Source organism: Cimex lectularius, unplaced genomic scaffold (assembly GCF_000648675.2).
Source record: "Cimex lectularius strain Harlan isolate CLEC.00 unplaced genomic scaffold, Clec_2.1 scaffold350, whole genome shotgun sequence".
NCBI lineage: Eukaryota > Metazoa > Arthropoda > Insecta > Hemiptera > Cimicidae > Cimex > Cimex lectularius.
Genome location: NW_019392929.1, coordinates 125,409 through 141,941, shown reverse-complemented (window position 1 = coordinate 141,941; position 16,533 = coordinate 125,409). Strand labels below are relative to the sequence as shown.

Genomic DNA, 16,533 nt, shown 5'->3' with positions numbered 1-16,533 from the left:
TTCCAAAAATCTTCGTTATTTATGAACAAGTTTAGTTTTTCTCTCATTTCGCCAGGTACCGTTATGGCTATCTCATTGATTTTAATTCTCTCGAACATTTTATGATAGCTTCTTTTTAGATTCGGTTTTATTTAGTGTAGAAACCACCCTTTGTACATAAATTTGTAAGCGTGGAATGCCAAGTGCGGTTTTCTATTGCTGTTGAGAGACAAGTTTATCCTGTAATATTAAGACACACTTTTAGATTTTGCAGTTTGTTTTGGGTCTCCTCATGCATTGTTTATGGCTCTATAGTGACGAAGGGTCTGACCGTTGTGTATAATTATACAGCCAGCCACTTTCATTACCCAGAATTCGTTCCTGAAGATGATCGAGCTCCTCAGCGTTTTACTCAAAGTGAACTGAATGGCCTTACGAGGGATTTATATTTACCAAAACAGTCAGCTGAACTTCTTGGGTCTAGACTCAAAAATAAAAATCTGTGGAAACTGGTGTTAGCTTTGCATGGTACAGACAAGAGAAAAAGAACCGAAACCCTTATTTTCACAGGAGAAAAATTTCGTGTTTTGTAATAATGTCAATGATTTTGAAGCCGAACATGATCCCTCTGACTGGAGGCTTTTCATTGATAACTCCAAGAGAAATCTCAAAGCAGTGTTACTCCACAATGGAAATAAATATGCATCCATACCTTTGGCCCACTCGGTAAACTTTGCTGACCCTGATAAAATATGAGGAGCATAAGTGGAGGATATGCGGGGATTTCAAATTAATTGGCTTGTTGCTTGGACAGCAAGTAGGTTACTAAACTACCTTGTTTTTTGTGTGAATGGGACATTCTAGCCAGAGAGAAACATTGGAAAGTGAAACACTGGCCTCGAAGAACGAAGTTTGTTCCAGGCACGAAAAACATCAAACATAACCCCCTTATGGACCCTCAAAATATACTCCTCCCTCCATTACACACAAAACTGGGACTCATGAAACAGTTTGTAACAGCCTTATCTCAAAAGAGTGAGTCTTTAAATACCTGGCTACGAAATTTCCTGCGATCACTGCCGAAAAAATAAAAGCAGGCATTTTCATTGGCCCTCAAATTAATCAGCTCTTCCGTGATGAAGGGTTTATAAAAACTATGTCAATGAAAGAAAAACTCGCATGGAATGGATTTAAAACAGTCGTTGACAACTTTTTAGGCAATTTTAAATATCCAGATTTGAAAAGTATGGTGCGTAATATGCTGAAGACCTTTCAAGAACTAGGATGCAATATGAGCGTGAAAGAACATTTTCTACACTCACACGGAGACTATTTCCCCAAGAATCTTGGTAATTTCAGCGAGGAGCATGGTGAAAGGTTCCACCAGGATATAAGAGAAATGGAAAGTGTCTCCTTTCAGAAAACTGGAATTCGATGGTTAGGGCATGATGGCAGACTACTGTTGGATGCTGAATCGAGACTGCAAGGATGATGTGTCAACACGGAAAACCAAGAAAAGAAAATTCAAAAACTAACCTAGAAATGAACTTGGCTACTTTATACATGACGTTCTCGTTGATTCCGGTAAGAAAATTTGCTATTATATTGAATTCGATTTGTGAAAAATCCTGAGATGGTAGAAAAAACTGAAGTCATATTCAGAATCAGCACTGAAAACCCATTCAGAAACACCTGATATGATGAAATCATCGCTCAAAAAAGTTTCATTTCTATACTGGTGTAACCAATGCCCTTGGGAGAAGGCTTCATATTTCATAGTTCATAGTGGGTGCTTTTAAGTTTAGCTTCCTTCTTGTAAAGGGTGTTTTCGTAGGGTTAATATTTACAGTCTGAAAATTTTAATGTATAAATTATTCGCTTTGATTTGGCTGCATAATTTCTCACCAATGCCTAATTGTGTCTCGAGCTTATTTAATATATTGCCTATATGACTTCTCCATTTGATTCTCTGATCAAGGGTTATAATTAGATACTTAGTTTCTGTGGAAAAGGTTTCTTCTTTTATAATGGGTGCTTTTAAATTTAGCTTCCTTAGAGATGTTTTCTTAGGGTTGACATTTACTGTATATTTAAGGTCTAACCATTTTAGTGTATAACATGTTCGCCATCTTCCGGTTTATTCACCAAATTTTCCTACATAATCTCTGGCTAATGCTTAGTAGTGTCTTGTCGTATGAGTTTTCCACATGAGCCTTTGGCCATGGTGCTTTCTTTGGATGGAGTAACAAGCTTTTAGCTTTTATAAGTGGGTCCTTTTAGGTTTAGCTCCTATCTTTTCTTACCATTTTCTACAATGTTCAGGGCATAATGCATTTTATTCTACACAGCGTGAACAAATTTTCCCTTCACTGTTGTTACCAAGCCATTTGCGTTGCCTATAAGCTGTTAACATCGGTGATTATGTCATTTACTACTAGCAATAGTTGAGTGTTCCTCTCATTTTGTCAGGTACCGTTATAGTATTTTTATTTTATTCCACAGTTCTCGCAAATTCATACATTTTGGCTTCTGTTCGGCTGCTTTTCGAACTGTCGCCGGTTCAGTATGAGTTCATCGACTCGCAGACAAACACCCATCATACATTTACGACAGTTAATCAACAGTATCAACAAAATACTAGTTACGAATTGCTTAATCTCCGTCCTTTTTCCTGACAGAAGCGTTCGAGTTCAACAAATAAAGTCGCTCATCAGTGGAAAATTCCTATGAAGGAAGTCGAGCCGAGTCAAACAGCGATTTGCAACGTTCTCCCACGATGACCTGCAAATTCGATAATCACCGTTCGGTAATCAAAAAGATTGTCGTTTTTATCATTTCGAACGATATGTTATCATAAAATGGCACAATAATTAACAACATCCTCGAAATATAGTAGCGTCCCCACCGATTTGATGACTCCCCTCCATGACCTTGTTGTCTCCTTTCTATCCCTACCTGGGCTCATATAGTCATATCTGACTAAACAGTTTCTTTCCAGAAGTCAACCAGGATAAAAACAATTTTTACAGTGGTAATTTAACTCTTTATTTTAAATTTTATACTGTTCAAGAGACTATAATATTCTTTCAGTTTTTTTAAACAAAGTTCTTTTAAGTCATTTTTCCTCTGCCTAGCCTGATAGTCGATTTGGAATCGTTATATGCATTTAAATTATTTAATACTTGGTCTATTAATCGTAAGTTCATAGTTTACATTATTTTTTCGTATAGTTTCGAGACCCATCAACGCCACATTCCAAAGAACCACAGTTATTTCTCCAGGGTGGGACCCCCGCCGGCCATGACCCTCGCAAGAGTGAAATCCCGCACCCGGAAAATCGCCCTGGAGATATTTGGCTGGACGAATCCGAGATAGAAACGGCAGAAATGTCAAATCCAATAACACATATTGGCCGAGTCATATCGACCATCTGACAAAATTCCCAAATTATGTTAACAAGGTTTAAAACTTCGATCATTTCGGCCATCGAACTTGACATCTCTAATAAAATCCCAAATATAATTTATTCATAAGGATTGGCAATACGTCAGATCTTTTAAGTAAAACGAGAAGCTTCCTAATCACGTTAATTAAAAGTACCCAAGTAGATTAAAGCTTTTTGTGACTTGATCCTGTTTTTAGTTAACCTCGGTTTATAGGTGCCTTCAGAGTGATTTAAGAGTAGTAATAAAAAAAGTCCATTTTAAGAGGAAAGCTCATAAACAAGACATGACAATTTGATTTTGTAAATGGGATAGTCATGCTTTTTGACCTTATAAGGTGGCAATTTGTTTTCCTCTCAGAACATCATAATCATATTCTTGACGCATTTAACCTTTACGTGACATCTATTACAGAATAAATCAACAAATTTCAATATGATCTTTTCACTATTATAAATTTACAATCCGTTCTTATTATAAGAGTCTCGATTTTTTTTCTCTTGTTGCCATGTTTGTCACGTTGTATATGAATTTTATACAATTAAAATTATATAACAGACAACATGTACATACAAAGTAAAGATTAGGGGTTTTATTTTTTTCTTGCAATATTACGGCTTATAATTTATCTTCCCTTATGCTCCGGGATAAGTCCTCCAGAGGTAGAGAGGTCTTATAGGAGTAAAAGGATTTAATTAAGTAAATACTACAGTTTAAGGGTTGCGCCCCTTATTTACAGTCTCGTTGGGTTGACTATAAAAAAATAAAGTTACGCTGGTCCCCGTTTTAGCATAAATTATAAATAGGTAAAAGATAAACTTAACAAGCAAGCAATAATTAGAAGCACACTAAGAATAATCTGGAAACTTGGGACGAACAGCCAGACCAGTAATTGAAGGACTATTGCTCCTTTTACCTAAATCAATGTCAAATAAGTGACAAACCGACCAAGGCAACGATTAAAAAAAGAGGGTAAGAAAGAGGAAGCGGAAATATAAATTATGAGGATTGTGTCGTGATTAGTGACCGTTAGTCGATGATTATTCAGAAATCGTGAGATGCGGTCTGGTGTGATGTAGGTTTCAGAAAAACATTTTCTTTATCGTGCCAACGTTTCGATCTTTATTGAGATCATCTTCAGGGCCTGGGATTTACAAACATTGTTTAAATTTAACAAAAACATGTAGGATGTGAAAAAAGTGAATTTATTTCAATATCTCACTGGCACTCTCAGCACGACACGCAAGAATGGCACAATTACAAAGAAGAGAAACACTTTGAGTGAGTAGAAATACTTTGATTGAATATAAAAAATATATTTTGCACTGTATAAATTCACTTTTTTCCTCATCCTACATGTTTGTTAAATTTATACAATGTTTGTAAATCCCAGGCCCTCAAGATGATCTCAATAAAGATCGAAACGTTGGCAGGATAAAGAAAATGTTTTTCTGAAACCTACATCACACCAGACCGCATCTCACGATTTCTGAATAATTATGAGGATTTTTTAAAACAAAATTAACTTAAACTAAGGCGTGCTTACTAGCTAACAATAAGAAGCTGAGGGAGAACAGGTTGTTTTACGAGGGTCCGCAACAGCAGAGGTCACATAAACCCTCAGGGTGCCGGTGTTTTTGAATTCGAACCCAGGACCTTTACCTTACTACAATGATGAGAGCCGTGCCAACGCCTAAACCGTTGCGGCCACCGACGCCCCTATAATAGGTGGACTTGAATTAAGGGTAAAATACTTTTTTAAATCAAATTAACCAATGAAACGGCAACAATCATTAACAAAATGAATCACAAATAGAAGATTGATAATCGAACAGGCGTACCAAAAACTTAAAATCTTAAGGTTCAATTTAAAAAAAAAACCTTAATTAGATTCAACCTCGCAAAAAGCTTTTAAAATCTAATCGTATAAAAAATCGTCTAAAAGAAATTAAGCCAAAATACTAGACAAATTAACCAATCAAACAATAATCACGAACACAATGGGGAATAGGAGGATGATGAATCTAAAAAGTACAAGTAAATTAATTCATATCATATAGGGTTGGGCGGGCAAGGGGTCAAAGAAAATACTTTTTTCCTACTTGTTTTCAGTGTTTAAAGAGACCTCACCGTGTGAGACTTGGATGACTATTTACGAAACCGTGGATGAAGGTAGACTCTCAGGTGTAATAATGCAAAATAAAAAACTGTTCAAACCCAGCAGATAATTAATAACAAAATAATAGTTTAATTATAGATATTTTGTTTCTAATTTGAAAATTGTCATTATCGGCCTTATCACTATATTTTTCCCCCACTGACAAGTCAGCTCTTTTGATCATCGGTTTATGTAGACAAAGGGAATTAATGGGAGGGTTCGGCCGGGATTAGTCGGGATTGGTTGGGATTAGGTGTTTGCCAGTCTCGTTGTCCTTTGATGTCATTAGGGTTTGGTTCTGTGGTTCTTGTATATTAAACCGGCTGTTTTTGAAAGTGGGCTAGAGGTGTGAGAATACAAATTTATTTTTGATTGATGATGTCGACAAAGCCTGATGTTTGATCTTGAAGGCAATCTTTTTTTTAAATAAGAACAATTTAATAATGTTTATGTGTCAAATAAATTTATATTTGAAGAGAAAAATATTCGTAAGCATCAATAAACACTTTGTGTTCAAAAGTAAAATAAGTACAGCAGTAAAGAATGGTAGGGAGGAGAAATATTTCTTATTGGTTTAAAAAAAAATTCAAAAGTGGTTGTCAAACTGCTCCACATTGGGAAACAGGTGGATTAGAAATTTTGGGTTTTAGGATCTTTTTACCAAAATTAACACAAACTGACCAACCAGCAATAATCAGAATCATTGGGATGGTAGACCAGAAAAATTAGGCCTAAAATTCCTTTTAACGTTTTTCAATTAATTAATCTTTATATAAGGTATTGGTTGAGATAAAAAATGTCAGTGTCACAAGAGGGATTCGAACCTACGACCCTCGGCTAAATACGCGGCTGCTCTACCACTTGAGCTATCGAGACTTCGATCCATTCGGACACCAACTTCCCATCTCAACCCACCCTTTCGAATTTTCCCTCCTTTTCGCCGTTTTTCAATTTAACCTTTAAAGTACGAGGTAAAAAGACAAACTAAGCAGTTATTCAAAGCATAGTGCATTAACTGCAACCATAATAAGAGGCAAACTACCCAATAAATATTCAGAGATAGAACTAGTGAATCTGTAATTTATGGTTGACAAGGTTCGCCCAAAAATAGAAGACAAACTGACAAAAATAAATAAATAATGCGATGGAAAGGAGGAGCAGAGGATCCTTGGAATTTAAAGTCTTTCGTTGCTACTAACAAAATTAATTACAAATAGGAGGCAAACGTACCAACATAAACAACAGTCGTAAGCCCAAAACGAACGGGCAGACCAGAAATTTAACAAAACTAACTGAAAAAAACACCTATTTCTCATTCTATGTTATTCCATTCCATCCATTCGATTTTTTGCAACATCATTCAACCAATAATCAGTGCTACATGGTGGCAGACATCATTGAGTCCTCCTATGTGCGGAAGGAATAATGCTGTGGGGCTTTCTTATATTGGGCAAACTTCGATCAAGTGTGGCACCCGGGATTACTCTGTTATTTTTAAGTACATCTTTCTCTCCCATTCACTGTGCCGAAGCGGGTGTTTCGCAAGGCGGCATCCTTGGTCCTATTCTTTATTCAGTGTATAACTTCAAACATTCCTATCAATCCCGAAACAGTACTCCTCACAAAGACCTTTTTTTCAGCAAGCACAGCCATAGTAGTGGCCAGGACCATCTATCCTGTTCAGGATGAAGGGTTCAAGAAAAGCAGTTTCAGACTCAACGTAATCAAATCCAAGAAAATAACCTTCACTCTTCGGTGAATCACATTCCTCCAATCTGTCGCTCTCCAAGCAACCAATGTTTCTGCTATTTGTGATTTTATATCTACAAAAAGCTTAATTGGAACCCCCACTTTTGACTAAAAAAATAGAACTGAACCGACGATATAAACTACTCAAATGACTTGCAACACATCGAATCTCCCACTACTAATCAAACGCCTCATTACATACATATGAGTACAACCAATCTAGACGTACGGAATCGAGCTTGGAGTTCACCAAAGCATTCCAACATCTAAAGAATCTAGTTACACCAATCCAAAAACATTCGAACAATTGCCCAATGTATTTCGTACTGAAATCTTACTATTCACAGATCATAAAATCCCTTCTGTCCTCGAAACCGCAAGAATTTGGTACAGAAGGCTCCGTAAAATATTGAATCCTAATCCTAACCCTCTAGTACAACTTTCATACCGGACCCATCCAAACATCCTCTATGACGCCTAAAGTACCCTAAAAAGTACCTATTTTCTCCTTTGTAAGGAAAGTTAACTGGATGACCGTGACCGTGTGTGATGACGTGAAGAACGCCATGCGTGTGTCACAGCTTTTTCAAAGAGAGACGGTTATGGGTAAAATCAACGTCCATGCCCGTACTGAACTGATTGCCATACAGAATGGATCTTAGACCGCACTAAGGTACATTGAGGAAGTTCTTCTGTATGCTGTGGTCTCATCCTCTACATTTAGTAGGGACAACTTCGTGTTAATGCATGACAATGCTCGTTTGCATCTAGCTCGAGTTGTCACCCATTGCTTTGAGGATGTAAGGATAATCACAATGAATTGGCCAGCACATTCTCCCGGATGAATTCTACACAATGGGACATGATAAAGAGTCGGGTTAAAAATCGTTAGCCGGCTTCAAAAAACAGCGTCAACTCGTTCTTGTTGAAGAATGGGATTCCGTTTCATATAACGAAACACGATTGCTTATTATGTTTAAGAAACATAAGGCCCTCTGCGAGGCCAGAGGAAATAATACATCTTTTTAAGTACTAAGTAATAAATTGTTAGAGTTAATGCTAGCTTTGGTCTTCGAAAAGGTGAACCCATGCTGAACCGGCAATGTCTTGCTTTATTGTGGTCCCAGTTATCACTGAAGATGGTGGAATGCCGAAACGAGTTCGAGTAATTCAACACACCCACGAATGAAGATGGACCCAATAAGTGACCCGATAAACCTTATGAATTTCTGGTCTCGTTTAATGCTGTTTACATTAAAATAAGTATGTTGTAATTTATGTACCTACAAAAATACATATAGTTTGAAAAAAATACGAATGTCCAGTTTTGTTTGTTTTTGATTGTATTTTAAAAAATCCTTTTCATCGGACAGAAACGTTAATTATACTCTGAAGTGAACCAGTTTGTTACAATTTGGCCCCGGCGTGTTATGTAATACGAGTTGTTACACAAATCAAATTTCTCTGTTGCAACGTATAGTCAAAAGCACTTTTTAACTAGCAAATTTGAATAATTGTCTGTACGGGTGATGCAAATCCATTTTTTAATCTATAAAAGGTCATAGATTAATATCGAGTAATAAAACGGAACAGCAAGCTGAAAAATGAAGCCAAATATCTAATAGTTACACTACACAAAACACTGGCTTTCATAAAAAAGGAGAATGGTAACAAGTAAAAACTTGTAACCGAGATTATGCTCTTGATGAATAACATGATGGTAAGACCACTCATCACATATGGACAAGATCATCCTAATTAGAGAAAATCCAAGTTCAAGGCTCCCAGATACAAAATTAACACGACGTTTGAATATAAACATAACCTCCAGACAAACCTAAGTACCACAAAGGAGTGGGAATGGAAAAATCCTTCAATCAAGGAAGATGATATATGCACGGCGAAGGAATTATTCTCACTACCCTAGAGTACTCGATATTCTTCGGGGTAATTGGGAATAAAACCTTCCATACACGCTAATAAAGTACATGTACACAGCGCGAATAATTCCCACTACCCCAGAGTACTCGGTATTCCTCGGAGTATTTGGAGGATAAGCCCTCCATTCACACAAATAAATACATTCGACCAATAAATAACCCATTACACATAATAGAAGGTACAAAGATTCTCCATACAATTAAAAATATTTACGGTCCTGAGATATTTGAACAGCGCTCTGATCGCACATAGGTCATTCGGGATGGATTTCTTTCTTTGCTGACTTACGAGGAGGCGACCAGGTTGGTGGGTCACAGATTTGTACCACACTTTTTTGGTGATTCTACACTCCGAAATATCAGACACGTATCCGCCACTTCTTGTGAATAGGCCCTGGTTTCGTCAAAAATTTGAAAGTGGAATTTTCCTTTTTTTAACCTTATTTTGCTATTGTACTTACTCAAATCAACTATGTGAATATATAATTTTACAGCGTTTTTTATGTAAATTGCCATAAATATATAGTAAAAGCTATCAAAGTTTATCAATAACCGAAAATTTTCTAAAAACCAAATTTTTTTCAAATAAAAAACTAAGCCATATATTTTTTTCTTGAAACTAATATGAAATTTAGTTTTAGCACCTCTAGAGACCCGTAAATATACATTTTTTTTTTAAATTTAAATGTATCGATTTTTTGACCCCTAAAATTTTTCCGATTTTTAAGAAGTCGTTCTCGGAATATCTGATTGAACCTGCTATCATTCCATATCGGCTAAAAGTATTTTAACGTCACACATACGATTTAAGAATTTAAGAAAATATTTTTGGCAGAAATTAACCTCGTTTAGAAAAAAAAAAATATCACGTCAATTTCTTTAAAACGAATTATCAACCGTGAAAATCGGTCCACAAGGATTTGAGAAAATTATGTGAGAGCTTGCACTAGAAATATCAGTCAGGCAGCTCGTCGAAATTATCAGGCAAAAAATTAATTTACACCGATTACACCTGAATATACTTTTTTTTTTCATTTTAATTATTCGATTTTTACAACTACAAATATTGAATTAAGCAAATATTTTCTACATGTGCTGAATTTAGAGTTGTTTCACTTGTAAGAGAAGCTGCAAACATCATCATTCTTCACTCATTTAGAATTCTTGGGACCATTTTAGTTTCAATCGTTTTGGAGGATGTTTTGGTAGGGGGGAAGGAAGTCGTACTAGTAGATTATTTTGGATGGTTAGTGATTGATGAAATTTTTTAATAGCTGCTTTTGATGGGGGTTTATGATTTGAAACATAAAAAGGAGCATTTAGGAATGGTTAGGTTTAATCAAAGAAAAAGGGAAAAATCAGAACTCTTCATTCAAACTTTACTTTTATGCCTTCAGGAATAAAATCCATTTATATCAAATTTGTGACCCCATGACCTCACAAAACCAGGTCATTTGCCTATGGTGCGGTAGTTTGTCACTGTTACGATCTGTCATTAGGTCAGAAACGATAGGCGATAGTACCCTCCTTGGTGCGTACTATTTATAAAGCCTGATGAACATGTTCATTATATGTTAATATCCACCTAGAAATCAGATGCTCATACCCCTTGCTTAATTGAGTAATTTATATAAACAAATACTAAAGTAATTAATTATTTATACATTAAAATCAACTATAATGGGTATAATTTGTGAAACCTGACCAACTAAATACTAATTAACACAGTACTTTAGGCATTTTAACCTCGGAAGGTCCATGTGACCATGAATATTGTCTGTCAGATTTTTTTCTTTTCTTTATTTCATATATGACTATACTTCATAAAGATTACTACTAATTAATTTAACCCATACTGGTAATTTCATTGTCTTGTGTTGGCTAACCCAAGGGGTGAAACCAGATATGGCACCTACAAAAATTCGAAGAAGTTAGTTGCTTCCCTAGCTGGACTCTGGGACTCTCAGACCCCCAGATTGAACGCGCACTGTATATACAGGGTGAATTGCTACTCGTGCTACAAACTTCTCCAGTAGATTCTTCACCCTAAAATGAACAAAAAAGTTCATATTGTCCATGGTCCGATTCTCAACCATTTCAGAGTAATTTCGCTTTTTATCGATTTTGAAAGATATCACGTCCTGGCGTCGGAAAATCGTGATATCTTTTAATCTAAACATTTCTCTTAAAATCTATAAGCACCGTTGAAATCCCCGTTAATTTTTAGAGAGAATCAAAATCATAATTCCATTGAAATTTTTTAATTTAATTTAATGCCCATTTAGTATGTAATGCTTAAGAAGTTTACAAACAGCTAGAAGGTCAAGGAAGAAAGACCCAAACGTTTTGCCACCTTCATCTTCTTATTGAAAAATTAACGGGGATTTCAACGGTGCTTATAGATTTTAAGAGAAATGTTTAGATTAAAAGATATCACGATTTTCCGACGCCAGGACGTGATATCTTTCAAAATCGATAAAAAGCGAAATTACTCTGAAATGGTTGAGAATCGGACCATGGTCAATATGAACTTTTTTGTTCATTTTAGGGTCAAGAATCTACTGGTGAAGTTTGTAGCACGAGTAGCAAGTCACTCTCAAACATTAGCAATCCTTGAACCACCATTTTTTCTCTTTTTGTCATCAACATCTTGGTCTCACAACCACTAAATAAGAAAATGACGAGTGCGTTGGAAGCGTTATTAAATCAGGTAGTTTTCCTCAAATTTGCTGCCTTCTGAGACTAAAATTAGAAACTCTGGATTACTTTATACACTTTCCGATTTACACAATTTTCCACTCTTTTTGTAGTTCTGGCTGAAATAAAACACAAAAAATTAGCCCAAACATTTTGCCACCGTCATCTTCTTATTGAAAAATTAACGGGAATTTCAACGGTGCTATTAGATTTTCAGAGAAATGTTTAGATTAAAAGATATCACGATTTTCCGACGCCAGGACGTGATATCTTTCAAAATCGATAAAAAGCGAAATTACTCTGAAATGGTTGAGAATCGGACCATGGACAATATGAACTTTTTTGTTCATTTTAGGGTGAAGAATCTACTGGAGAAGTTTGTAGCACGAGTAGCAATTCACCCTGTATATGGACACTATGGAATAATCTACATTGTTTTTTAGGGTCTATTTTAGTTTTCTACATTTTCGATGTGATTATCTATTCTCTTGGTATGTGCAGAGACAATGAACCAATCTGATCCTTCACGACAACCAGCAAGACTTATACAAGGGAAAGTCCAGATTTTTCCCAATGAATTTTAAAGTAGCTGAATGAACTCAGTGAGGAAGAAGCTGGTTTTAGTGATATTTGACCGAAACAACTATGCCTACCTGCCTTTGATTTAGTGACATTTGTGGTTATAGGAAAGATGTAAAAAACTAAGACATTCTTTTATCTATTACAAGTATAGGGTTCAATTTTAGTAGTCAAAAGACTGATATGAATGATAGAGCTAAGCTGAGCATATGAACATGGTAAATGAAAAAATTATTTTAGAAATTTATTTTAATTTTAATAAAAGTATTTTTCTGGAATATTTTAATCTTGAATTCTTTATCAGACCCTCCAAATATCTCAGCATAATAAATGTAAAAGTAAATTACACTGAATACTGAAAAATAGTGGTTAGAAAAAAACTGGTAGTGGGTCTGTCAGATGCATGACAGAACAAACCAATGTACAAAGTATGAGGGAATGGTACAAGTTAATTAAGAAACAATTAAAGTTTTCTAAATCAAGTTTGATTAATAGAAGATATGAGATGGTTAATGATGGTTATTAAATCAACATTTTATTTTTGATTATCACTTGATTATTGTTTATTTTTAATAACAATACAACAAATGTAAATATGTCTAAAACATATATTTTACTTTATGATAAAGTATAAAATTAGTCACAATCTTCAGAATTGTACAATTAATACTTTTTTCTGACAGTTTAGAAATGACTGTGAGGCTTTCTTATTTCAACATGACTGGCCTTGGAGAGCCAATCAGACTCTTGCTGTCGTACGGAAATATCAAATTTGAGGATCGAAGGGTGTCCAAGGAAGATTGGCCCGAAATGAAAAGAGGTTATTCAGGCTTTTGAATTATGCAAAAGCCCTCTTTTAACGATTTATATTCATAGGAATGAGATGGAACCAACTGCCAAAATTAGAAATCGAAGGAAGGGAGCTATCACAGTCGAAGACAATCTGTCGATATCTGGCGAAGAAGCTCAACCTCTGCGGGAAGAATGAATGGGATGCGACTTACTGCGATATGATGGTCGACATGCTTGATGACTTTAGATCAAGTATTTTTAACTTTAAAATTACCGAATTTTTTGAAATTTATCTCTCAAAGAAAAAAATTGAAAAATTCAAATATAAATACAGATTGTACGTATATGTGACTTATGTGTTTGTTAATAATACGTGTTGTTTACAGGGATTGTAACAGTTTATTACACACCTGACAGTGAACAAAGAGAAAAGGAACTTGAGAAATTGAGATTGGACTTCGTCCCAACAGCACTGGCCAAATTTGAAGAGCAAGTTGCAGAAAATGGAGGATTCTTTGTAGGAGGGAAGGTATAAAGTTTATATTCTTCTTGTTCTCTTTTTATCTTTACCTACTTGATGATTATGAATATTGATACTAGGAAGTTGAGGTTTTTTATTCCCCAAACACTATGGTCTTCTGGCCTTCTGGCTTATTATACTTTCCTACTATCTTAGTTCAGTACAATCGACTCAAACTTTTTTCAAGACTTTTTTTTTTTTTTTTTTTTTTTTGTATCCCAGGTTATCTCTCCATTGAGCACTTCACATTAGAAAATGATATGGGTGGCTGTTTTTCCCTAGGATGAACCCATTTGTAGATTATACAATGAGGAGGAATAAACAGCCACACATATCATCTATGAATACAAAGCAACCGGTCAATAGAAATGACGGCCAACGACCTGCAGTGCTTCTTAGAATGTTTGAGTCAATTACAGTGAAATAAGGAACTGTGGAAGAACAAGCCAGATTGCAGTGCCTGGACAAACAAAAAACCCTACTTCCTAATATGTAGATTCACCATCATCATCATCTTTATCACATATAATGATAATAGATAAATATAACGGATTATCCACATTCAAACTGTTAGGGGAATAATAATTTTATGCAATAATAAATAATGTTTCTTGATAGTGTACGTTTTTTCAGCACTAACTCCTAAAGGGGCTTCTTTATTTGTACAAAATTATAAAATGTAATAAATGTCACAGACAATAATTTTATTATGTTTTTCTATTTTGTATAGCTCACATGGCCTGACATTGTGTTTCTGGCATTCACTGACTACGCTGGCCAGATGTTGAAATGCGACGTGGTGTCGAACTTCCCGAAACTGTCTGCTCTGTGTAACTATGTCATGTCACAGCCAGGGATCAGCAGATATTTTAAAACAAGACCTCCCCAACCGGAAGACATGAGGAAGATTTTCGCCTACTAAACAATTGAAACCAAATGGTCTCTTAGGCCTAGTACACACTTGCATACAAAGTTGAACGATTTTGGTATCTAGACAATATCTATAAGCAATCAAGCTATCTATAAACAATCGACAAGCTTTTGAACAAAATCGCAGAACTTTTAACCCCCATATGAAATGGGATACAGAAGACAATTCTTATTCAATTTTAGCAACTTATGAGGAACATGACACTCAAGTATGTACAGTCAAAGCCTTTAGACTGTCTAAATACATTGTCTGTCTACTTCTCTGTAGACAGTCCCTACACATGTCTCTAGACAAGTTGTATTGCCTTCCTCATCCCATTCCGGTGGTCCTGGCTCCTCCTACCATTTTCCACCAGTGAAATTATTAGTCTCCTTCCTCATCTTCCACTTATTCGACTACAGCTGTGTTGCATATGGTGGGCTTCCAGGGAAGCAAAATAAACTCCAAAAAAGATTAATGAACTGTTGTGTCAGGCTTATATTCGGCATCCCCCGAGGGTCCAGGGTGTCACAGCTTTACTTGGACCTATCGTGGCTCTACCCTCTTCCCAAAATTTATATTTTTTTGGTTCCTTTCTTTACCAAGCCATTAACACCCATCGTCCGCATTGGATGCTGAATAATGGAGGACATTATTCAGTCCAACCGATTCAAGTCCTCTTTCCACCCCCGCAAAACCTGCTCATCTCCCTCCTTCAATCCTAATGACCCAAAACATGCACCGGTTTTTCCTTGTTCGAGCATTAAAATTCTAGAACTCCCTCCCTCTAACTATCCGCAAAGCCACTTCCCTTACCTCTTTTTAACATCTCCTATACATGCACCTCCTCCCCCTCCAAATAGAGTCTGTTTAACTACAGTTTAAATTTACTTAGCAATTATTAATTTCTATACGTATTTTTTAGTGACTTGTTGTTTCATAAGTTGATGAAGTCGTGATTTGCGGTCAAGAATGAGGTAGTTTAGAAAAACACCTTTTCCATTTTTTGGCATCATGTCTTCCTTTATTCACGCCATCTTCAGGGCATAAACTGTGGGCTAGTCTTGTGGTATCATGTTGTTTTGTGTGAAAGTCTGTGAAGTTTACAACACTTTCATCCAAAACCAATATGACACCACAAGACTAGCACCACACTTTATGCCCTGAAGATGACCCGAATAAAGATCGACATGCCGGCAAAAAAATGAAAAAGATGTTTTCTAAACTACCTCATTCTTGACCACTCCTCACGACTTTAACAAATTATTTTCTATGTTAATTTTCAAATTAACTCATTCAGTTTAAACCCCTTTGTGTTTTGTATTTTACAGGTATATTCTATTACTTTGATCACCACAGCAAGTTTTATTTTTGTGTCAAAATGTTAGTCACTCTTACTTTTAACCCAATGATTCCCAAACTATGCACTGCGGCATGCTAAAGCGCCAAGAAAATTTTCTATATAAAAGATTATTATTATTTTCATATTTATAAACACCTAAAAATTATACCCCTTCATTATAAAACCGTAACAACTAAGACCCTGGTGGCCATCCGATCTCAATATGGATTTTAACATCTGGAATTATGTATTTTATATTATTGTCCAAAAACAGTGTTCACTTTTATATTTTTGCTATTAAGTTATTCTTCTTCTACACATGTCTCTAGACAATCACTTGACAACTGCTTCTACGCAAGCGTGTACAAGGCCTAAGAATAGGAGTGTAGAATGGAGTGAGCTGAAAATTCTCAATAATCAAGCA

At 35.7% G+C, this 16,533-nt stretch overlaps 1 protein-coding gene across 2 annotated transcripts; it reads left to right on the top strand.

Moving 5' to 3' along the window:
* Positions 1 to 2,949: 2,949 nt before the first annotated feature.
* On the top strand, positions 2,950 to 15,522 carry LOC106674256 (glutathione S-transferase-like). 2 transcript variants are annotated; one of them, XM_014406875.2, is made up of 5 exons: positions 2,950 to 3,010; positions 13,229 to 13,365; positions 13,422 to 13,589; positions 13,724 to 13,866; positions 14,588 to 15,522. In XM_014406875.2, exons 2-5 carry the CDS (start codon positions 13,236 to 13,238, stop codon positions 14,777 to 14,779), a joined length of 633 nt encoding a protein of 210 aa, XP_014262361.1. In that variant the 5' UTR covers positions 2,950 to 3,010; positions 13,229 to 13,235; the 3' UTR covers positions 14,780 to 15,522. The 2 variants fall into 2 exon arrangements, with proteins under 2 accessions (XP_014262361.1, XP_014262362.1); XM_014406876.2 differs by having other exon boundaries at positions 2,972 to 3,010; positions 13,234 to 13,365.
* Positions 15,523 to 16,533: the final 1,011 nt, after the last annotated feature.